This window comes from Notamacropus eugenii, chromosome 3 (assembly GCF_028372415.1).
Source record: "Notamacropus eugenii isolate mMacEug1 chromosome 3, mMacEug1.pri_v2, whole genome shotgun sequence".
Taxonomy (NCBI): Eukaryota; Metazoa; Chordata; class Mammalia; order Diprotodontia; family Macropodidae; genus Notamacropus; species Notamacropus eugenii.
Genome location: NC_092874.1, coordinates 185,076,974 through 185,103,125, shown reverse-complemented (window position 1 = coordinate 185,103,125; position 26,152 = coordinate 185,076,974). Strand labels below are relative to the sequence as shown.

The 26,152-nt window shown below is 34.4% G+C and overlaps 1 protein-coding gene across 3 annotated transcripts in view; it reads left to right on the top strand.

Moving 5' to 3' along the window:
* LOC140533611 (solute carrier organic anion transporter family member 1B3-like) overlaps nucleotides 1-26,152 on the top strand; it is an 86,809-nt gene that overhangs the window by 18,113 nt on the left and 42,544 nt on the right. For all 3 annotated transcript variants that reach the window (XM_072653559.1, XM_072653558.1, XM_072653560.1), the window contains exons 2-7: nucleotides 3,723-3,863; nucleotides 5,803-5,944; nucleotides 6,919-7,051; nucleotides 12,841-12,950; nucleotides 13,207-13,353; nucleotides 18,896-18,994. In XM_072653559.1, coding sequence (XP_072509660.1) covers nucleotides 3,747-3,863; nucleotides 5,803-5,944; nucleotides 6,919-7,051; nucleotides 12,841-12,950; nucleotides 13,207-13,353; nucleotides 18,896-18,994 — 748 coding nt within the window. In that variant the 5' untranslated portion in view covers nucleotides 3,723-3,746. The remainder of the gene's footprint in view (nucleotides 1-3,722; nucleotides 3,864-5,802; nucleotides 5,945-6,918; nucleotides 7,052-12,840; nucleotides 12,951-13,206; nucleotides 13,354-18,895; nucleotides 18,995-26,152) is intronic.

Below are 26,152 nucleotides of genomic sequence, written 5' to 3'. Positions count from 1 at the left end.
GCATATGAAATTCACATCTGTTATTGTGGAATAAATGAAAATCAGGAGCAAACCGAGGTTTCATTTGAAATAACATAGCAGTCAAAATACCAAAGATTCTTTTACAGAGTTTGAATAAAATATTGGAAAATTCATCTGGAAGATCAAAAGATCAAGAATATTTAGGAAATAAATGAAATGATATGAAGGATGGGATCTAATATTAGGAGATCTCAAACTACACTACAAAGCAGTAATCATCAAGACAGTCTAGTAGTAGAAAAGAAATAAAATGGTTGATGTGTGGAATAGATTAATTATACAATATGCAAAAGCAAATCAACACAGTAAACTAGTGTTTAATAAACCAATGATCTCAGTCAATGGACTAGGAACTATCTGTTTAACAAAAAGCCACCATGAAAAATGGGAAGTAGTCTGGCAAAAATTAGATATAGATCAATATCTCACACTATATACCAAGACCAGGTCAAAATGGATTCATGATTTAGATGTAAAAGTTGACATCATAAACAAATCATTGCAGCATGGAAGAAGTTATCTGTCAAATCTATGAAGAGAGTAAGAGTTCACAATCAGACAAAAGACAGAGACATTCACAAGAAATAAAATGTACATTTTGATTACACTAAATTAAAAAGATTTTGTACAAATTCAGTGTAGTTAAAATTAGAAGAAAATCAAGAACTAAGAAAAACTTATAGTAAATTTTCTAATAAAGAATTTCATTTCTCAAATATGTAGGGAACAGAGCCAATTTTATGAAAACAGGAACCATTTTCAACTGATTGATGAACAGTTTTCAGATGCAATCAGAGCTGTCAATATCCACATGGAAATTTTTTAAATCACTAACAATTAGATAAATGAATAATAGAACAACTTTGAGATGCCACCTATCGACAGATTGGCTAAGATGACAAAAATGGAAAATGAGAAATGTTGGAAGGGATATGAGAAAATAGATACATTAAGGTACTCTTAGTAGAGCTGTAAACTGCTCCAACCATTCTGGAGAACAATTAGGAACTACTGACCCAACAATGACACTTTTAGGTCTATATGCCAAAGACGTCAATGAAAAGGAAAGTAATTCTTATTTACAAAAATATTTATAGTAGCTTTTTGTGGTGACAAATGATTATAAAATGATGCCCACTGGAAAATGATGGATATCTATTTATATGGGATATGATTATGGTGGAATACTATCGTGCTGGAAAAATAATGAAAGGGATGGTTTCATAAGAATCTGCAAAGATCATAAAATGGATGCAAAGGGAAATAAGCAGAACCAGGAGAACAATGAACATTGCAACAGCAATATTAGTCATGCTAATCAACTTTTAACAGTTTAGCAATTCTCTTCAATGAAATGATCCACCACACTTCTCATGATGAAAAACTCTATCCACCTCCAGATAGAAAACTGATGGACTCTGAGTACAAAATTGAAGTATATATTTTTCTCTTTTTTTCTTGCATGATGTCTTATGTGGAAATATATTTTGCATGACTTCATGTGTATGATGACCATCATATTTGTTGCCTTTTGAATATGTTAGGGAGGAGATGGAAGAAAGAATTTGGAACTGAAAATTAAAATTTAAAAATAAATACATAAGCTATGAGAACAGCTGGGACTAATTTTATAACATTCCATCCTTCAGTTTCCTCATCTTTAAAATGAGGGAACTGGATCAGATAATTTCTAATTTCCTCCCCTGTTTCAACCTTTGATGTTTCTCCCAGTAGAGCCAAGAGTAGAGAGGTAGAGTCATGCAATTTAAGAATTAAACAGGACTTTTGGGCTCATCACATCTAACCTTCACATTTCATAGATAGGTGAACTGAGGCCAAGTGACTTCATCAAAGTCACAGTTGTGAACATACATACAAATTACACATCTGATTAAATTCCATTTAATAAACATTTATTGTCTTTATAGTGCATAAATCTCCAGGCTTAGAGCCTGAAAGAACAAAATATTTAGAAAAGATAAGTTTCTAAGCTCACAGAAATTGCAATCTAGTAGAGGATTTTTTCATATACACAGATCAATAAAATCCATCTTAGAATAAGTGCATTCAAGAATGGCAATTAAACTGCTTCAGCAGCTCTAAAAAAGGTAAAATTTTTACTAAGTGGGTTGTCAGGAAAGGACTTCAGAAGAGAGACGAAGAAATATTTAATTGGGGTTTTAAAAAGTGACTCTACACAGTAACAGCCACAGTCTGAAATGACAACTTTTGATAGACTTAGCCCTTTTCAGCAATGCAAGGGCCTAAAACAATCCCGAAGGACTCATGATGGAAAATGCCATCCACTTCCAGAGAAAGAAGTATGGAGTCTGAATGCAGAGAAAAGCAGACTATAATTCTTTCCTTTTTTGTTGTGGTTTTTTTCTCATGGTTTCTCTCATTCATTATAATTCTTCTGTGCCACATAACTAATGTGAAAATATGTTTAATAAGAATGTCCATGTAATACCTATATCAGATTGCAGGCCATCTTGGTGAGGAGGAAAAATTTAAAACTTATGGAAACAAATGTTGAAGACTAAAAATAAATAAATTAACTTAATAAAATAAAAGTGAGTAGAAATTCAAGAGTTTGAAAAGTGTATATGTGGGGGAGGAGTGGCAACATCATTGGTACAAAGCTAGCAGCCCATATGAATAACATGTATATGAAAAAATTGTGTTCAGTACAGTCTGGTGAAAGACTGGCATTTTTTTTTCATTCAAGCCATTTATTTGGGCTTGAATTTGGACCCACTATGGAGAAAGTTTCAGAGTAGAGTCTCCCTCTGAAGAAAGCTCATGGTGAATTATCCAAATCTTACCAAAGGACAATGATTAATTTAAGTTCCACCTCCTCCATCAGGTATATTTCATCCCTCAATGATCTCCCCCTTCTCTGAATTCTAGTTTTCACTACACAAACTAACACACAATATTACACATTTTTGTACTTTCTGTGGTTTCTTGTGTATAAGTATTATCTTTCCATTTGCATTATACATTTCTCAAGGCAAGGCTTGCTATTTTATATTTTCTTTATGTCTACCTATTGATAAATTCAAGGGCTGGAAGTCAGTACTGTTCAACAAACATTTATTATCAAGGCACTGTATTTGGTACTTGGGAAAAAGTATGAGCCTGTCCCTAAGGAACTTATATTTTACCTGGAAGTGACCTTAGAATCAGGCCATTTAACCTAACTTCATCATTTTTCAGATGAGAAAACTGAGACCCCAAAATATCTAGTACCATTTTGGGTAGTACAAGGTCACACAGATATTGACAAATCTGGTAATATAAACCAATTTTCTTTTCCCAGTGTTCTTTCTCTAAATCATGCTATTTCACAATTGGGCCTACAAAGGTACTGAACTGACAGAAAACTTTCCAGAAATTCTTGGTATTTGATTGCTGTGGAGATAACAACTACAGGAAAATATAGCAGGAAAAATGTTCTGTTTTTACTTTAGCTCTCTTAGTAAGATTAACTACGTGACGTACTGAAGCCACTTTACCTGAGTCTTAGTTCTTTATTTATAAAATGAAATGATTTGATGAGGTGTTGTCAAACATCTCAAGTGGTGCTCATTTTTGTTGCTCCTATTATATAGAGAAGTGTATCACAATCTAGGTTTGGGAAAAGTATTTCTATCCCCTCACACATTAAAATTATACAAAATTTGATCTTCTCCCTCCAGGTTATAGTTTCAAGACAAGAAAGAATGGCAGCAGAAACAGATATCTCATGTTCCAGAAAAGACTCAAGTCAAAACTCAACTGAGCAAACAAACATGGATTCATCTGTAAAGGAGAAAACCAAGTGCAGTAATGGCTTTAAGGTTCAAGGAGTTATATTCATGGAGTATAAAAATAATTACACCTGTAATTTTAGCTGAAAAAAAATAAAAACTATTTTAATTTGAAGGGAATGATATTTTCCAGGGGAGGGAATGTTGCAGAGTGGATTGAGAGCTAGTCTAAGAGTCAGGAAACTCTGGGTTCAAGTCTCACATTTGAAACATACTGCCTATGTGGCCCTGGGCAATTCACTGAAACTCTTGGTGCCATGGGAAGTTCTCTAAGACTAAGTTGCAGAAAAGGTATTTAATTACATTACTAGAAGGAGCTGCTTCATTGTATTTTCTCATATTGGTGAAATCCTAAGTTTGGGAGTGCAGGTAGAACTTTCCAGTATATTCCTAATTTGAATTAAAGTACTCAAAATCTAAAATCTTCCTTCACATTTCCATTTAATATGACAAGTTCTCAGAACTTTCAGAGAGGCTTAGAAGTATTTCAGTGATGGTTCCTTGATTAAACTACAGATTTAGAGCTGATTGAGATTAGAAAGCTGAAACTCAGCATTTTGATACCTTCACTCTACTAAATGGCAGATAAAAATGCAGAATTGAAGGGAAATGAAAGACGCTTTTTAATTTAATAGAGCCATTTGAAAAAGTATCAGGACGGGTTTATTCACTCATAACCAAAAACTGACCTTGTCAAAACAGTGAACAATAAATTTCATATTTGAGACTTTCTCAGTGGAAGCAGAAGCATCTCAGAAAGAAGAAATTTTGTTCCAAGGTGGAATGAGGAAGACCAAATAAAATATTGATTGTTTTCACTTTTTGCTTAGGGGTACCAAAATGGTTATATATTGACTAGACACAGTTGGCTTACTATCTTCCTGAGACACATATGAATCAATCAATCAATCAATTAATGAAGTGAAAATGTAATCAGGCCCTTATTCTGTGCTAGGAACTATGTTAGATAGTGGAGACACAAATACCGAAGCAAAACAGTCCCCATCGTCAAATAGCCATGCTAATAAGGAGAGACAACACATATAGGGCAGTGGAGTCCCTGAAAGGAGTTTCTGGTCTGGTGGTTGACACTTGAGAGCAGATTGCACAATCACGAGGGTGAATGATGGGATGTGACATAAAGCACGATCTATTCTGGGGCCAGCTAAATCTAGTGGGATAGGTGAATTTGCTCTCAGTTAAGAATCAAGATAGCTCAAGTCTAAGGCCAGAGTTCCAAAACTTGGTGGATTAAGTCCATCAGGGAACGGAGGCATGATTTCAAGAGATCTAATGCCAGTGTGCTGTCCTAAATGGTAAGAGTAAAAGCAGTGGCAGAAGAAGCAGTAATAAGGAGTTACAAAAATCATAAACTGATCAATGGATTGGAGTAGTGGAGGAGCTTTAATAGCATACAAAAGGAAGCACTACAACTGAGCTCTCCCAGTATTGCCCTCCAAACAACTTTCAAATATCATCTCAAATCAAATTCTGGAGTTACAGAGACAACAAAAGGTCAGGGTGAGACATTTTTCCAGCCCAAGAAAATTTAGGAACTTGGAAGAAGAAGTTTGAAACACAGGTGGGAGCCAGCCCACAACTGATGTAGCTGTAACACTAGCAGTGGATCTTAGAGGGAGCTAGAGTCAGCAGCAACTCCAGAAGCTTTCAAGACAGATATACTCCAGCACGTAGAGGAATTCTTGTAACTACAAGCTCATATAGGCCTTCAGGAGCATTATTGTTTGAAGTCACAAAGGATTAGGAACACTGAGAAGCATCAACATGTAAAGCTTCAAAGGATCAGAGACCCTTTCTTGGTAAGGAAGAGTAGAACAGTGGCCCCATTTTAAAAATGAAGGCCATATTTTGAGTAAGTAAAGATAACCTAAGTTTATGTATGCAAACACAGAAACCCTTCTGAGTTGTTATTCAAAAATTTTTCTTTTCCATTTTATCCCCTGCATAGATGTTCATGGTTGCCATTATCTGGAGCTTTATGTGCAAAGCACTACTAGCAATTTTCATGAAAAGTTCCATCACTCATATAGAAAGAAGATTTAATATAAAAACATCTGAAGCTGGTTTAATTGATGGAAGCTTTGAAATAGGTAATTTTTATTTAATGAAAATTACTATATCAGTGCTTGAAAAGAGAAGAATTTTGTAGATTTATACTTTATTAACACTAAATATTTGTTGTCTAGTTTCAAAGTATGTTCTTAACATTTTTTTCTCTCTCCCTCTCCTGAATTCTCTTCCTTCCCCAGTTCTTTTTATAGGTTCCAATATGCAAATAAGCAATGGCTGTCTCAGAACTCTGAATAAGACTTAACTCAGAACCCTTAGGGAGTCTTATTTTTATTCTAAAGATTAAATAGATTCATTTAGACTCATTAAATAGATTCATTCATAGATTGTCCCATTTTCGCATTTTTTAAAACCAATTTTCTTTCAACTTTGTCACCTCTGATCGTGTGTAATAGCCTACCACAATTTTACCAGGTGATGACCCATCCTTAGATGTGACCTGCTTACTATCTTAACATATATTGCTCCCCCAATCATTCAAACTATTTGGCCATACTAAATAACAAATATACTGAAACTTCTTATCTTTATCATGAAACTTGATTGATATTCTTTCTTTTTTCTTCCAAATAAACCCTAATAAAGCTTTAATACTTAGTAAAAGCTCCACAAACTCCATGAGTCTTTCCTTGATTATTTGTCCCTTATTTGAACTGACTATGCCATATTATTGTACTTAGCATCAGGTTTACTTCATATATGTAAGTTTTCTGTGCTTAGGTCATAAGATACTTGAGGAGAGAGATAATAGCCATAATATTTAACATTTCATTTGTCTGCTTTTAGTTTTATTTCATATATATATATATATATGTAAGTTCTGTATCCTTAGATCATAAGATACTTGAGGATAGAGATAACAGCCATAATATTTTGTATTTCCTTTGTCTTCCTGTAGTGTTTCCCAATGTAATGGCCTCACATTATTAGGTGCTCAAGTCCGACCGTTGCTATTGAATAGCATTGTACTGAAAGACAATTGTTCTTCTTCCAGGCAATTTGCTGGTCGTTACACTGGTAAGTCATTACGGAGCCAGATTTCACATACCAAGAGTGATTGGAATTGGGTGTTTCATTATGGGAATTGGAAGTATTTTAACAGCATTGCCTCATTTCTTCATGGGACAGTAAGTATTTAGCCATTATAACAATAGCTTCTATTTCAGAAGAGCTAAATTTGTGAAAATGTGGTTAGCTTTGTGCTTATAGTGGTATGTTTTAGAGCTTGCATAAGCTTATAAACAACACATGTTTAAGAAATGACAGAAACGTGAATAAGGCGTTTATAACTTTCAATACAATGTGTGCTTCACTTCAGTGTTTAGCAACCAGTAGTTTTATCAGTGAGGGGAGGAGAAAAAGCATCGGTTAAGCAGGTCATCTGACTGAATATTTCCCTTATCTTGGAATATATGGCACAGGAAAAAAAAAACAAAGGACTGAGGTTCAGGCTTAATAGCGGGCTTCTTTCTAATTCCACATTAAATATTTTCTGTGTACTAGTTTTCAAAATATTTAATTTTTAAAGAATCTATGGTATTATTAGGATAGGGAATTCCTAATGAGGAAATTCCCTCTATGATAACTGAAACCTAATTTTCATAATTTTCAAAGATTGCCAGGAGCACTGAGAGGTTCAATGATTTTTCATGGGTTACACTGCAAGTATGTATCAGAAACATAACATGAATCTGGCTTCTTGATATTGAAGCCAAATACCCATTTTTCAACACTGCTCATATGAAATTTTTAAATGAATATTTATGATTCAGGTGTTGTTTAGATGGTAAAAGTTCTTTTTCACCCTTAACAGGTAGGACAAACTGTATTCATTTCACTGATTTGAGGTGATTCTCATTTCCAACTTTGAACCATTATGCCTCTTAGAGGAGCATGATAGATAAAATGCTTGTGGTACCCTATCAATGTGTTTTGCAAACATTTTAGTGTCTGGTTTACTTTTACGTGGCAAAAGAATTCTCCAAATTAAATATTCAATCATTATAGAACAAAACAGTAGGATTTATTGTAAAGAACATGAGTCCTGGAGTCAGGGCAACTACACCTTAGTTTTGGCTCTGCTTTTACTAGCTGAGTGACCCTAGAAAAGGCCATACAACTCTCTGAGGTTTAGTTCCTCATTTGTAAAATTAAGGGATTATATGGAGCATATGGAAATTTCCTGAGATTTCTCACATTCTATATATGATATTCATCTGAAATATTTAGTGCCCATTTCATGATTTTTTTATTTGTGTTTTTTTTTTCTGTGTAGGCTTTTCAGAGTACTTCTAAATATAAGATTAATAGGCAGCTAAGCAGCACAGTGGATAGAGCACCAGTGCAGGAGTCAGGAGGACCTGAGTTCAAATCTCACTTCAGACACTTGACACTCACTAGCTGTGTGACCTCGGGCAAGTCACTTAACCCCAATTGCCTCATCCAGGGTTATGTCCAGTCATTCTGATGAATATCTGGTCACTGGATTCAGATGGCTCAGGAGGAGAAGTGAGGCTGGTGACCTGCACAGCCCTACCTCACTCAAAACAAAATTAAGTGCAAGTCGTGTCATTATTTCTCTGACGGCATGGTCTTCTTTGGCAATGAAGGATGAACATGAACACAGAAATATAAGATTACAACCCTGAATATTCTAGTACAATGAAGAGATTACTAGACATGGAGTAAGGAAAAATGGGCTTTTTGAATCCTGCCTGTGTTAACATTATATCCTATTCTGATCCCCTTGACTACCTCCCCAATTCAAGTTAGAAAAGCAAGTATAAAGTAGCCAGAATAAAGGAGCTGTCGCAGGAAATAAAATTGCAAAGGGAAATCAGGAAGTCACATAAAAACCATCCCAAAGATTGAAGGAGTACAATTTATAAATTATATCATATACTAACCAAAATTCACATTGTAGATTACTAGGATGCCCTGAATTAGGAGAGGCCATCTAAGTGCCCTTTGGACTTCTTATATGCAAGTACCAGATGGCAGACCTTTACAGCAAAGATGGATCTTTCAGATTCCCAAATGTTGCTGAAAATTTTAAGATCATGTGGACACATTAATTTAAAGATTTTTTGAAAACTTTGAAATTATTTTGGATATTTTAGTGAACTAATACTATGGTAGCACAGATAAAAGTAAATCTTAATTCTCTCCAAAAAAAAAAACAAAACCTCTATAAATAAGCATTCAAACACTTGCTCCCTGAGCACTCTTCCATCTCCATTAGGGTCCATGTTCACTAGTGCTCCCAACACTCATCCATGATTATGTGAGTGACATTCTCTGCCTTTATCACTTTCCAACCTCTTTTTCATGCTGTCTGCCTTCCTTTACTATCCCATCTTTTGTCCCCATGTTATCTGCCTTTTGATAGATAGATAGTTTTATAGAAAGATAGATATAGATATACATGAAAACACACACATATGTGTATGTGTATGTGTGTGTGTATAAATTAGTTCAGTCATCCTCTGACTGATGGGCATCTTCTGTCTCCAATTTTTTTGTTTCAACACTTCAATCAAAAGAGCTGATTATAAATACACATGTAAGTACATCTGTGGGTGGGTGTGTACGTGTGTGTATGTGTGTGTGTGTGTATAAAACAGACTTTTCCTCCTTTGATTTTTTAAGGTATAGTCCTAGTAATGGTATTGCTCAGTCAAAAGGTGTGCACAGTTTACTTTTCTAGTGGACCCTCCAGCATCTGTCATTTTTCTGTCAGTTTTTTTTTTATCTTAACCAATATGATGTGATAGTACTTCAGAGTTCTTTGAATTTTAATTTCACTATTCATGATACAGAGCATTTTTCAGGTCTACTGATGGCTTAGATTTCTTCTGAAAACTGCCTATTCATATCTTTTGATCATTTATTAGTTGGGAAATAACACTCATTCTTAAAAATTTGACCTAGTTACTTATGGTTATTAGAAATGAGACCTTTAACAAAGAAACTTGGTGCAAAGATTTAAAACATATTGAAACAATAAATAAAATGGAATATTTTTGGAAAAAAGCAATAGGTACATTTTTATCTAATTTGATTTAAAAATGCAAATCAACTTACTAGTATTAAAAATATTTAATGTAAATTCACAACAGATAAAAAAGAAATAAAATGACTTATTACAATCTATGTTGCTCAAATGTGTACCAGTTAAATTGACAATCTAAATTAAATGGATGAATACTTACAAAAATATAAATTTCCCACATTATTAGAAGTAATATAATACTTAAATAACCAAATCTTAGAAAATGAAATTAAACAAGATATAAATGAACTTCCCAAATGGGAAACAAAAATGCATTGCTAGATAGAATTACATGTGAATTCTACCAAATATTTAAAGAGCAATTAATTCCAATATTACATACGTCATTTGAGAAAGCGGTAATGAAGTGATCGTTGCTTTCCTTTGGAGAGAACCATTCAAGCTGATGAATGAGCTCCAAATATAGATTGAAATGGATGAGAAAAAGAAATATAGCAACAAATGTCTGTAGTTTCTTTTAGGAGTTTTGGTTGAGAAAGGAGGAGAAACAGGAGTGCATCTCGAAGTCATGGTAGGGTTTGTTTGTTGTTCCTTTGCTTGCTTGTTTGTTTTAGAATGGGAAAGATGTGCATATTTGAAGACAGACTAAAAGGGTTCATGAGACTGAGAGAAACTGAAGGTCAGAAAAAGTGGGGTTGATTGATGTAATATTTTATATGCAATAGCAGTACTATATGCCCTACAATACTTGGTAGTGCTTAAACTGAAATATATTCAGGTACATTCAAATACACACACATATCCATGTGCCTATGTATGTAATACATATATATGCATGTGTATTATAAATTAAATATATGTATTAATTAATTTATGTCTTGCTGTCAGCAAAGTAGGTGTTCAAAAACCATATTACATTCAGAAGAATGGAATAGGGATATGAAAGATATAAAAAGAAGTACGATCCAGTAAATTTGATTTAAGACTTTAAGAGCCCAAGACAAAACCATACTCTTGCTTAATCTAACTACAGAGTTTCATGATAGCAGACTTTCTAGCAGTCGTACAAGAATGGTAAGAGATATGTATACCACTACCTCACTCCTATTCCAGTGTCTCACTTAGATCTTCTTTGAGACACTGAAGTCCCATGTATGTATGGGAGATAACAAGAATTGATAGAATTCAAGCTGCTATTGTTTCTCTTCCCTCCTCCTCCTCCTCCTTTTTTATTATCTTCTCTCTACGTATTATGTGTGTATATGTTACTGTACATATGCATACATACAAAGAGAGAGAGTTGTATGATAATAATATTTAATAGTTAACACTTACATAGTACTTATTATGTACCGTGAACTGTGCGAAGTGCTTTACAATTATCCCATGTGGTCATCACAACCCTGGGGGGGAGATGCTATTATTATTCCCATTTTGTGATGAGAAAACTGAAGCAAACAGATGTTAAGTGAAATGCCCAGGGTCACACAGTGTTTGAGGCTGAATTTTAACTTAGGTCTTCATGATTCCAGGTCTAGCATTCTATCCGCTGTGCCACCTAGCTGACCTACCATGTATATACATGTTGCCTCTCCTGAAAGAATTTAAAATCCTTGAAGACAGGGATTACTTCATTTTTGTCTTTTACTCCTAGGAATTGATACATAGTATGAATTCATAAATTAGTGTTGTTTAATTGAGTGAAGGGCTATACTCATAAATATACATCAGTCACACTATCTGTCACTCTACATTCCCCTTGTTCTCATCCTATAGGTCCAAATGGCTCTACATTAAGTAAAGCAAATAATCTTATGGAGAAAGTACCATCTACTTTCTCCTATCTTTTTAGCTTCGTTCATGGTCATATGGTTAAATGACTGATCAATTTCAAGTTTAGATAGGAATTAATGTATTCCGATACTAACATGCAGATCCTTATGTCCTTGGAACTATTTTCACACATGTCATGTTGAAGGCACACAAACACAAATTATATAGAGGAGAATTTTTTCTTCATCCCTTTAACTGTACTTAAGGGCTTCCTTGAATTTTAGTTGCTGGCATTACTTGGGAAAGACTATATTGCTGTTCCTGAGGGGCATTCTTTGTCCATCATCACTCACTAACTCTAAAAGACAGGAAAGCAGGGTTAAGTCCCATGTGTAGGTGAATTGGGGTAAGAACAGTGTAAGATGAAATTGATCTACAGTAGAGATTTCCAAACTTATTTGGCCTACTGTCCCCTTTAAAAAAAATTATTAACCTCCCCCCTCTGACCCCAGAAATCTACTTTCCAATCCTTTAACATTTTTTAAAATTTGCATAATTTCAAAATATATATATATAATATTTTAAAAGATACATCTTAAAGTTAGTAATTTATTGTAAATTTCTTGTTTTTTTCCTTTGTTGAAATTTTGATGATACAATATTGTATAATTTAACTGTATAGTATCAGCATCACATTGTAAATAAGTTATTACATCTTAGTATGCATATATTCCTGGTAATGCATGCTTTACTTCCTAACAACATGCCACATGCTCACCTCCCAATGTTTACTTGCTAAGTCCTGTCGGCAGGACAGGTTATAACTTGAACTTTATGTTTTTATTTGGAAAATAATGTAATCACTGCAACTTTAATTCTATTATACAACAGATGAAATATGTACAAATGCATTTTTCAAAATTTTCTTATATTTTCTTTCTTTACGCTTCCACTGCTCCCTTATTTTTATTCAGTGCCCCCCAATTGTACCTGAGGTTACTACTGTCCCCCACTAGATCATTCCAGCACCCCCCAGAGAGTGGCATTGCTCACTTTGGGAACTTATGACAGGATGAAGGTGTATACAATTATGAATATCTTGTAACGAGTATTCCAAATATATTATCCTAGTTACACATATGATACATCATTAGATGATAATGCAACGGTTACCTACACTCCTTGCACAACTGTTCAACATTCAGCTGAAAATGAAACAACACCAATACTATTAGAATCAGGTATGTATTATTATTCATGCATTAAACATTATTCTTTAATTTAAAAAATTCTTTAAGAATGGTTCAAAAACAGAAATATTTATTTTTCAAGATGGAGCATTTGATAGACTATGACACTGCATTTGTTCTCTAGTTGAATCAATAAAATAAGCTCAAATTAAAGAGATAATGAATATTACATGTTCAGGCATATGGCTGCATAATCAAGGGCATTATGCTAAAAAAGCACAACAACCCTAATTTTTTGTGTTCCAAGGTTGCAAAAATGAATCTGCTTCACCCATGTGGATATATGTAATGATGGGAAACATGCTACGTGGGATTGGGGAAAGTCCACTTGGACCGTTGGGAATCTCATATATTGATAATACTGCTAAAGAAGGACATTCTCCTTTTTATATAGGTAATGTAACTTTCTCATCCTTGGGTCTGTTTTATCCTTTCACCCTATTCCTTTTTTTCAGAAACAAATAATAAGCAACCTATCAGAAACAACTACTCAGTTTAAAAAAAAAGCCATCATTTATTTATTTTTAACATTTTTTTGAGTTCCACATTTTCTCCATCCACCTGCCTCTCCCCCACCCACTGAGAATACAAGTAATATTATAGCATTTATACATGTGAAAGCTTGCAAAACATTTGTACATTAACCATATCACAAAAAAGCAAGAAAATAAAGTGAGAAAACTATTCTTCAAATTTGTACTCAGAGTTTGGAAATTCTTTTTCTGAAGGTAGATAGCATTTGCATCATAAATTCATTGGAATGAAGCAAATCTTTCACACTTGATTACTACTAAAATAATGTTACTGTATATAATAACCTAGTTCTGTTCAGTTTGCTTTGCATCAGTGCATAGAGGTTTTCCCACGTTTTTTTTTAAATCACTGCCCTCATTTTTATAGCATTATGCATTATTCTTGTGATGTTGTTGTATTCTTTTCGCTAATATCTTATTTAAAATTTTTGCATCTATATTCCTTAGGGAAATTGATTTGTAATTTTCTTTCTCTATTTTGACTCTTCCTGGGTAAAGGTATCAGAACTGTAATTGAATCATAAAAAGAATTTGGTAGGACTCCTTCACCAAATTTCCAAGTAGTCTACATAGTATTGAAATTAACTGTTCTTCAAATGTTTGATAGAATTCACTTGTGAATCCATCTGGCCCCAGAGATTTTTTCCTAGGGAGTTCATTGATGGCTTGTTCAATTCTTTTTTTTGAGATGAGGTTATTTAAGTATTTCACTTACACTTCTGTTAATCTGGGCAATTTATGTATACATATATATTTAAAAATATTCATTCATTTCTCTTAGATTGTGAAATTTATGAGCATGCAGTTGGACAAAGCAATTGATAATTATTATTTTAATTTCCTCCTTGTTGGAGGTGCATTGGTTTTCTTCATTCTTTGTTTAAATCAATAGACCAATGTGTTATCAATTTTATTGGTTTTTTTTATAAAACCAACTCTGAGTTTTGTGTATTAGTTCAATAATTTTCTTAATTTCCATTTCATCAATTTTTCCTTTCCTTTTCTGTATTTCTAATTTGATATTTACTTAGGGATTTTCAATTTGTTCTTTTTCTAGCTTTTTCAGTTGCATGCCCAATTCATTCAGCTTCTCTTTCTCTATTTTATTCATGTAGGCATTCAGTGATATAAAACTTCCCCTTGAACTGCATTTGCAGTACCCCATAAGTTTCCATAGGTTGTCTCATTATTGTCATTCTCTTGAATGAAGTTATTGATTGTTTCTATGATTAGTTGTTTAACCCACTCCTTCTTTAGGATATTATTTAGTTTCCAATTAATTTTTGGTCTGTATTTCCATAGCCCTTTATTACTCAAAATTTTTATTGCATCATGATCTGAAAAGGATGAGAGTATTTTTGCCTTTCTGCAGTGCATTGTCAGGTTTTGAATGCCCTAGTATATGGTAAATTTTTGTGTATACACCATGTGCTGCTGAACAAAAACATTTAATTTTCTTCAGAGATCTACCATATTTACCTTATCCAGAGTTCTATTCAGTTCCTTAACTTCTTTCTTGCTTATTTTGAGGTTAGATTTATCAAATTCAGAGGAGAGTTTGAGGTCTCCCACTAGTATAGTTTTGCTCTCTACTTCTTCATGTAACTGCCTTAACTTCTCTAAGAATTTGGATGCTATACCACTTGGTGCATGTATGTTTCATATATTGCTGCACTGTCTGGCTCCTTTTAGTAGGATATAGTTTCCTTCCTTATCTCTTTTGATTAGATCTATTTCTGCTTTTGCTTTGTCTGAGATTATGATTGCTACCCCTGCTTTTTTTTATGTTAGTTGAAACATAATATATTCTGCTCCAACCTTTTACCTCTACCCTGTGTGTATTCTCCTCTTTCAAATACATTTCTTGTAAGCAGCATATTGTACGATTATGGTTTTTAATCCATTATGTCATCTGCCTTTGTTTTATGGGAGAGTTCATCCCATTCACATTCACAGTTATGATTACTTATCTGTCTCTTTTTTTTCTCCATCCTACTTCCCCCGTTTGTGCTTTTATTTCTCCTTTCTCCCTTCCCTTGCACAAATGAGTTATATTTTTGATCACTGCCTCCCCCAGTCTTTCCTTTATATCAGCCCTTCTTCATTTTATTCCACTTTTCGCTTACTACTTCTTCCCTTGATTTTAATACCTCCTTTTCCTTCCTATTGCCTATAGGGCAAGTTAGATTTCTATACTTGAGTATGTTGTTACCTCCTCGAACCAAATCAGATGAGAGTAAATCTCAAATAATTCTCATCTCTCACCTCTCATTCTCTTTATTATAATGTGTTTTGTGCCTCTTCCTGTGACATAATTTATCTTTATCTGCCTCCTCCTTTTCTCTTCTCCCATTACAATACCTTCAAACCCTGTAACCATGTTTTTATCATCACATCAGTTAATTTATACCCACTCCCTCTATCTATGTATATCCCTTTTAAAAGTAATAATGAATGTACAATTCTCAAAATTGACAAGTATCACCCTCCCATATAGGAATGTAAACAGTTTGGCCCTATTGAATAACAAGATTCCCCCCCACCCCCACCCCGTTTACCTTTTTATTCCTCTCTTGAGTCTTGTATTTGAACATCAGAATTTCTATTGAGTTCTGTCCTTTTCATCAGAAAGGTCTGGAAATCCTTTATTTCAATGAATGTCCATCTCCTTGACAGAAATATTATGCTCAGTTTTGCTGGTGATTGATCCTTTTTGCTTTATGGAGTATCATATTCCAATCCCTCCAATCTTTTAATGTAGAAGCTACAAAGTTCTACGTGATCCTGACTGTAGCTCCTCAATATTTGAATTGCTTCTTTCCAGATGCTTTCAGTATTTTCTCCTTAATTTGAAAGTTCTGTAATTTGGCAACAATATTCCTTGGTCTTTTCAGTTTGGGATCCCTTTCAGGGGGTTTTTGGGGGAATTCTTTCTATGACTATTTTGTCCTCTGGTTCTAGGATCTCAAGCTTTCCTTGATGATTTCTTGGAAGATATTTCCCAGGATAATTTTTTCGTCAGGGATTTCTTGTAGACCAATAATTCTTAAATTTTCTCTCTTTTGATCTATTTTCCAGGTTAGTTGGTTTTTTTCAATGAGATATTTTAGATTTTCTTCTTCTTTTCATTCCTTAGATTTTTTTTTGACTGATTCTTGATGTTTCATATAGTCATTAGCTTCTACTTGCCCAATTCTAATTTTTAATATATTGTTTTCTTCAGTTAACTTTTGCACCTTCTATTTCTATTTCTCCAATTGTTCCTTTAAAGGAGTTATTTTCTCCAGTTAGATTTTTGTATCTCCTTATCCATTTGTCCACTTTTCCTTTTTAATTCTTCAGTGAATTCTTTTGTCATATTTTAAAAATCATTGGCCAATTTTTCTTCTACCTCTCTAATTTGGCTTTTAAAATCCTTCTTGAGTTCCTCCAAAAATACTCTTTGGACTTTAGACCAGTTCATATTCCCTTTTGAGGTTTCAGATGTTAGTGAAGTCTCAATGCTGTCCTCTTCTGAATTCGGATTTTGGTCTTTTCCCCCATAGTGAGATTCTATTGTCTTTTCTGGCTGTGCTATGGCATGACTGGGGTGCTGGTGTTGGCACTTATGGGCTCCTTCTCCTTGGACCTCTGGATCTCCTCCTGGTTCCCTGAGGTGTGGCTGTCTGTGACACCTCTGTTCCTGCACTGGCCAACTTCAACCACAACAAGAGGGACTCTCCTTGATGATCTCCCTAGCCTCCCAAGCTCAGAGACTATTTACCCCTTCAGCTGATCCCACTATTCCAGAATTTTCCTGGAGCAGTATCCTCTATGTTTTTCAAGGTCAACAAGGGAAGGGTGAGAGCACTTACAATTCACTCCACCATCTTGGCTCCCAGAAGTTCAATTAGGTGACTTTCAAACATTTAATCTGGGGGCTGATAGTCTCAAGAGTGGCTGATGCTGTTATCTAGGGTCTGGTGCTTCTCTCTCAACTCAGTTCCATTGAACCCCCCCTAATGGACTGATATGTTTGAGAATCCACACTCTTGCTCCTGATCTCGTGTGCCTCAGTGGTTCCTGCTCCACTCTGCTATGATGGAGTCTGTGCTGGTGCAGACTGTGTGCTCTGTGCAACCCCAGTCATGTTTAACAGATCCTTCCCATTGACTTTCCAGCCTGTCCTGGGATGCATATCTGCCACATTCTGTCTCCTTAGCAGATTCTCCCCCTCAAAAGTTTTTTGAGATTCTCTTCTTAGACGTATCTGAAGGAATTTGTGGTAGCACTCAGTTGAGTCTGTGCTCTCACTCCACCATCTTGGCTCCAGCCCCATTTTTCTGCATTTCTCTGGGGCTACACTTATGCACACAGAGGTCTGCTTGCTGGAGGATGTCTGCTTACCCAGGGCTGCACTGAAGCACAGGGAAGTTCACTGCTTGAAGATGCCTGCCTACCTGGGCCTTCACCAGAGCGTGTGGTGGTTCTCCCAGCCACAGTGTGTCAGTTCCCCTGACTATGCTAAGGCATGTGAGGTGACCTGATGTTAGTACTTGCCTTCTCTAACCCCTTGGGGCTTGGGATCTCCTGTTTTTTTTCTGAGGTGGAGCTTGTTGCTAGCTCCCTGGAACATCTCCATTTTGGACTTCACTCCTCTTTTACTCTCGTGAGACTGACCTTTCTATCTGATCATCCAACTTTCCCGGGCTAAAAGTTCTGCCCATCTTTCTGCTGGCTCTGTTGTTCCAGGATTATTCTGGCTGCTGTTTTCTGTTTCCTTCAGAGGTCAGTAAGGAAGAGTGACAGTGATTCACTGCTTACTCTGCCAACTTAGCTCCCAGAAGTAAATATTCTAAACATCTAGTAGTCATCTACTAGAGCCTCTTTGAGTTGTTGTCAGAGATGCAGGAGTCTCTCCCTTAATCTTGACCCTGACTGAAGCAAATCCCACAACCAATTTTTCAGTAGGTGGCTCTGCACAGAGATCACAAATTGCTGTTGCTATTTACTTTAGTAAATTCGCATATGTACTACTTACTACCTAAAGGTTATGTGACCCGGAGCATAAGGTGACTCTTCTGACCTCATGGTTCAAATGCTTATCTGATAGTCCAAATATTGCCTTGTTATTGGCTAATGTTCACATCATGAACCATAAAGTAAAAATACTAATTATTTATCTCACCACAAAAGGGAGGATGTAGTGTTTTAATATTAGAATACGTAATAGTAATCATTGTTTTAAATCTTTTTTCTTGACTTATCTTCATAATAACCTTCCATCAACATATTTTGCTGAAAAAAAATTGTTCTAAGGAAACCTGTTTTTTCAGTAAATGATCACAGTGTTATATTTACCAAACAAGGATGTTGAAGCCATTGAAACAATGCTTTTAATGATTTGATTATTTTATATTTCAGGTCTTTTGCAATCATTGTCATTGGTTGGCTCAATACTAGGCTTTCTCCTAGCAGCATTATGTGCAAAATTATATGTGGACATTGGATATGTAGACCTGAGTAAGTACAAAGAAATCAAAGAAATTTTTTAAAAAAAATTTTCCTTATTCATCATGCTTTGAAAGAATTCAATTCTAATTACAATTTATAATATGTCTATATTGTAATATAAGATGAAATGATATTTTTTCTCATTTTCAGATGTTGAAATCATGGAGAATGGTAGCTTAAATAAATTTTAGTTTCTGTGTAAATAAGTTTAATAAAATTTACTAAAAATAAAACATTCATATTTTGGGAGGATTTTTATTAGTTGCCAAATAACTATTTTTTTGTAGCTTCAGCTAACCCAAACTACCAATGATTTATATGAATAAATAGTTCTTTTGGTAGAATCCAATATGAAAGTGAAAATCATTATAGAGTTATTAACGTGGTAGTTAACTATATACTCAAAATATTTCATTTAAGTTTTCCAGTCATTATCTTTTCATGAAAATGAAGGACATTTCATGACACTGAGAACATAAAACTGCTTTTATAATTTTTTTTTATCTAAATCTTCCTATGCACATTCTTGTTTAGTAATGGCTAGGGTTGATAGATACATTTGTAGTTCTTGTTTTAAAGTTTCTGTGGAGAGTAGTATCCAGAGATCACTTAAGAAAAATCACAAGGGTCATGTTCAGATTTATTTGACTAGGCTTACTGCTCCCTCTGGTCCAATTTATGAAACCACTTCATTTGGAATAGAATCTTACTCAAATCATATAGGAATTACGCTTTTTCAGATCCTCATATTCAGGATTAACAGTTAGATTCCTTTCAGCAAAAACCCTTTCCAAAGGTCATAGTCTAAGTTTTCCTTGGAAAGAGGCCACACAAGGGTGCTTCAGTTAAGGCAATATCGGAAGGATTGCTCTGCAAGTTAACCCCATCAGATCACTTTTAAAAATAGCTGGGCACCAAATCTCAGACAAATATCAGCTTGGTAATCAAGACTGCCTGCTTACTGGAGTTAGATTTAAGGTAGAAAGAACCTAATACTCTTTAGTGCATATATGTCTTTACACCTAAAATGTTTATTTAATGTTCCAAATTTTTTTCTATTGTATATGGGTAAAAGAAGTGATTAAACATTTGAAACAAAATACAAACTACTGGATTTACAGAAAAGAGAATACTTAAATAGCCCAATCTTAGGGGAAAAAAAATATGACAACTCATAAATTAACTCCCTAATAAAAAATCCCCAAGACCAGATAGATTAACAAGTGAATTCTACCAAACTTCTAAAAAATAATCTCAATTGAATAAAAACTGTTTGAGAAAAAAGAAAAAGAACAAGTTCTACCAAATTCCTTTTATGATATAAAAATTTGTTTTAATACCTAAACCAGGGAGATGGAAAAATAGAGACATAAAATTGTAGAACAATGTCCTTAATTAAGATTTGTGCTAAATTTTTAAATAAAATATTGGCAAAGAGATTACAGCAATTTATCACAAATATCATACACTATGACCAGGGAAGATTGATATTGGAAATGAAGAGCTGGTTAAATATTAGGAAAGTATATGAATTATTGACAATATCCATAATAATAACAACAGAAATATATGGTTACATCAATAGATGTAAGAAAAAGCTTTTGATGAAATACACTACTAATTCTTTTTTGAAATATATATTTATTTTTCAGTTCTCAACATTCACTTCCACAAGAATTTGAATTCAAAACTTTCTCCCCATCTCTCTCCACCCCTTACCCCAGGACACCATGCATCCCATTCACCCCTTTCTCTAGTCTGTTCTCCCTTTTGTTACCTTCTTCCATCCCCTTCCCCTCTAGATTTCTATACCCCATTACCTGTATATCTTGTTTTCCAGTTGCATGCTAAAACAATTTTTAACATAAATTATTAAGCTTTTCAGTTCCATACTCTCTCCTTCCCCCCCCCCCCCCACATCATTGAAAAAACAAGCAATTCAAGATAGGTCATATATGTGTGACAAAGCAAAACACTTCCATAATAGTTATGTTGTGAAGGACTAATTACATTTCCCTTTGTCCTGTCCTGCCCTCTATTCATTCCATTTTCTCCCTTGACCTGTCCTCCCACAAAAATGTTTGCTTCTGATTATCCCTTTCCCCAATTTGCTGTTCCTTCTATTATCTTCCCTCTCCTATCCCCTTCCCCCTTGCCTTCCTGCAGAGTAAAATAGATTTCTGTATCCAATTGAGTGTGTGTTATTCCCTCCTTAGGTCAAATCCCATGACGGTAAGGCTCACTTGTTTTCTTTCATCTGCCCCCTCTTCCCCTCCATTATAAAAGTCCTTTCTTGCCTCTTTTATGTGAGATGATTTGCTACATTCTACCTTTCCCTTCTGCTTGCTCCTAATACATTCCCACTCAGTAGTAATTTTTTTTTAGATATTCTTCCTTCATATTCAGCTCACTCTGCACCCTCTGTGTGTGTGTGTGTGTGTACCCATGCACACATACAAAGCTATATATATTTGAGAGTCAAATTTTCTATTAAGTTCTGGTCTTTACAACAAGAATGCTTGGAAATCTTCTATTTCATTGTAATTTCTTTTTTTCCCTGAAATATTATACTGTTTTTCTGGGTAGGTGATTCTTGGTTTTAATCCCACCTCCTTTGACATCTGGAATATCATATTCCAAGCCCTTCCATCCCTTAGTTATAACACTAATTCTTGATAAAATGGCAAAAAGTATAGGAATTGATAGAGCCCTTTTAAAAATGATAAATAGTATCTTTTTAACATCAGCACATAATAGTAAATAACTATAGTAATCTAGTGTTTGATAAACACCCAAATCCATGATTTGAGGGTAAAAACTCAATGTCTGACAAAAAATTACTAGAAAAACTGGAAAGCAGTTTTCAAAAACTAAGTACAGACTAATATCTCACACAGTATTCTAAGATAAAGTCAAAATGAGTACATGATTTAGACAAATAGAGTGATATCATAAGTAAATTAGGGGAACATGAAAACATGTATCAGTCAGATCTAGATATAAAGGAAGAGTTTATGACCAAACAGAGATACAAAGGATCATAAGAAGTAAAATATATAATTTTGATTATATGAAATTCTTTACTTTTGTACAAAAAAAAAAAACAAATGCAGCCAAAATTAGAAGGAAAATTGGAACCGGGGGTGAGGAGAATTTCTCTGATAAATGGTTCATATCTAAAATATATAGGGAATGGACTCAAATTTATTTTAACAAAATAGTCCTGTGCAAGTTCAATAAACCAGGTGATAAGTGGTCAAAGAATACAAATTGGAAATTTTCATTAGAAGAAATTAAAACTATCAAAAGCCACATGAAAAATTGTCTACACCACTACTGATTAGAGAAATGCAAACTAAAACAACTCTAGATACCACCTGACATCTGTCAGATTGATTAACAAGACAGAAAAAGTAAATGACAAATGCTGGAGAGAATGTGGAAAAATCAGGACACGAATTTACTATTGGTAGAGTTGTGTACTGGTTCAAAAATTCTGGAAAACAATTTGGAACTATTCTAAAAGGGTGATATATCTGTGCATACCCTTTGACCCAGCAATACCATCACTAGGTCTGTGTCCCAAAAAGATCAAGGAAAAGGTAAAAGGACCAACTTGTACCAAAAAATGTATAGTAACTCTCTTTAGTGGCAAAGAACTGGAAATGGAGGGGATGCCCATTAACTGGGGAGTGGTTAAAGAAGTTGTGGTATATGACTGTCATGGAATAGTATTGTGCTATAAGAAATAACAAACAGAATGGTTTCAGAAAAACCTGGGAAGTTCTATATGAAATGAGGAAAAAATGGAAAACCCAATAACAGCAATATTGTAATGATCAACTATAAATGATATCATATTCTAATCAAATCAAAGAAAAACAAAAACAAAGAACAAGACAATGATCAAAGACAGTTCTAAATGAACCAAGATGGAAAATGTTATGCATTTTGGGTTTATCAAATACTAAATTAGTATTGACATTTAGTACAATTTATCATGTACCAAATCTATTCTACTGATCCACCACTATTTTTTTATTTAGTACCAGATTGTTTTGATGATTACCTCTTTATAATACAGTTTAAGATTTTGTATTACTAGGTCACTTTCCTTCATGTTTTTTTTATTGATTCCTTTGATATTCTTGACATGTTGTTCTTCCTGATGATTTAAATTTTTATTCTCTAATTCTGTAAAATATTTTGGAGAGTTGGATTGATATGTCACTGAATAAGTAAATTAATTTAGATAGAATTGTAATTTTGCTATATTGGCTCAACCTACCCATGAGCAATTAATATCATTTTTTTCTATTTGTTTAAATCAAACTTTATTTGTGTGAAAAATGTTTTGAATTGTGTTCATGTAGCTTCTGGTTTTCCTTGGGAGCTAGACTCCCATGTTTTCTATTGTCTGCAGCTATTTTAACTGGAATTTCTCTTTCTATCTTTTTCTGCTGGCTTCCAACACTTCTTAGGGATTAATAGTTTAACTTCCAACAAGACTGAAACTAAAATTCTTAAAGACAGGATCTGTCCAGACCTCCAAGTGCTTCAGTACAGTCCAATGCAAACAGGCCCTCTCCAGTGGTCAGAAATCTACATGCTTCAACATAGCACCAGAGAAATGCAGAAACATCCCTCCAGACCACCAGACACCATCACTAGAATGTCAAGTCAGCATCAAGTAAGCTGCCAGACACCAAGAGTCACCAGTGGCATCAGTCACCACCCCCACAAATGCCTCAATACAGCAGCAGAAACAAGGGTCCCCCATGGGCCTGAGGGCAACATAAGGGCAGCAGCAGGTAAACAGCCACTGGAACAAGAAACCTATCACAGAACCCCTTCTACCCTGGGAGCAGAGATCTAACTTGAAAAGTCTGAGAAAAGGCCAAAAGAAGATGAGCAAACAACAACAAAAGAATTTTACCATAGAAAGTTATTATGGTGATAGGGAAGGCCCAGGCATTAACTTAGAAGAGGACAACAATGTCAAAATACTATTGGGTAAAACCACAAAAAAAAAAAAAAAAAAACCAAAAAAAAAAACAGGTAGTGGTCTCAAGCCAGAAAGATCTCATGGAAGAACTCAAAAAGAAGCTTAAAAATCATATAAGAGATGTAGAAGAAAAATTGTGAAAAAAAATGAGAGTGATGTAAGAGAAATATTTTTGAAAGAGTCAAAAAGCTTGGATAATAGCTTAAAAAGTAGAATTGACCAAATGACAAAGGAGATACAAAAATCCACTGGAGGAAACAACTCCTTACAGAGTATAATTAGCCAAATAGAAAAGAAAGCACAAAAGTTAGCTTAAGAAAACAAAATCTTAGTAGATGTAACTGGGCAAGTGGAAGCTAATGACTCTATGAGACAGCAATAATCAATCAAACAAAACCCGAAGAACAAAAAAAATTGAAGAAAATGTAAAATGCCTCATGGGAAAGAAAACTTACCTGGAAAAAAAATCTAGGACAGACAGTATCAGAATCATTGAAAGCCATAATCAAAAGGGGGACCTGGACAGCATCTTTCAAGAAATTATCATGGAAAAATGTCCTAATGTAATGGAATCAGAAGGTAAAATAGGCATTGAAAAAATTCACTAACAACCTCAGGAAAGAAATCCCCAAATAGCACCTCCAAGGAGCATTATAGTCAAATTTCAGAACTATCAGGTCAAGGGAAAAATGCTAGAAGAGGCCAGAAAGAAAAAAAAAAATCCAAATATCAGGGATTCACAGTCAGTATTACACAGGACTTCGCAGTCACAACATTAAAGAATCAGAGGTCATGGCACATGATATTCTGGAGGCAAGGGAGCTAGGACTACAACCAAGAATCACTTACCCAGAAAAATTAAGCATAACACATCAAGGAGAAAAAATGATCATTCCATGAAACAGAAGTATTTTAAGCTTTCATAAGAAGAACAGAAGTAAACCAAAAATTTAACCACCAATATCAAGACCCAAAAGAAGCATAAGCAGGTTAAGAAAGGGGGTGAAGAAAGCAAAAGGGATTCAGCAGAACCAAACTACATCCCACCACAGGAAGATACTTGTAGTTCTTAAAAATTATATCACTAATAGAACAGGTAGAAGGAACATACATAGACAATGTATGGATATAAGGTAAATTTGAGGGAATAACAAAAATTAAGGGATGAGAAAGAGGAGTAAAATGGGTGCAGAAGGAAGGAAAAACTAAAATGGGATAATTATTTTATGTGAAGTAACACAAAAGTCCTATTACAGTGGAGAGGAAGATGGAAAGAGAGGCGATAAGTATTGCTTGAGCCTTGCTCTCATCATTATTTGACTCAAAGAGGAAATAATATACACAAGTAGCTGAATATAAAAATCGGTCATACCTGACAGGGAAGAAGAAGGAGAGGAAACTGAAAAAAGATGGGTCAGATCAGAGGAGGTGGTAGACAGAAGCAAAACACTGATAAGGAGTGAAAAGGGAAAATGAGAGAGAAGACAAACAGGAAGAAGAATGGGATGGAGGGAAATGCACAGATAGTGATTATAATTGGGAATGTGAATTGGATGAAATCTTCCACAAAACAGAAAGTAAAGTGGAACAAAAACAAGAATCCTACAAAATATTGTTTACAAGAAATATACTTGAAGCAGAGAGACATTGAGAGAAAACATAAGGGACTGGCACAGAATCTAATGATTATTTACGAAAATACAAATTACCTAGATTGACATATCAAGAAAAAGTGCTTAAATAACCCCATCTTAGAAAAAGAAAGTGAACAAGTCATTTACAAAATTTCTAGGAAAAAATTCTCAAGGTCATGTGGGTTCATGAGTGAATTCTGCCAAACATTTAAAGAACAATTAATTCCATTACTATATAAACAATTTTTTGAGAGATTGGTAAAATAAGGAGACCTACAAACTTCTTTTATGATGCAAATATGGTACTGATACCTAAACCAAGAAGAGCTAAAAAACAGAGAAATAAAATAATAAACCAATTCCCCTAATGAATATTGATGCAAAAATTTTGAATGAAATGCTGGCAAGTCAATTACAGCAATGTATCGGAAGAATTATACACTATGACAAGATGGGATATATACCAAGAATACAGGGTTGGTTCAGTATTGTGAAAAATTTCAGCATAAATGACCATATCAATAACAA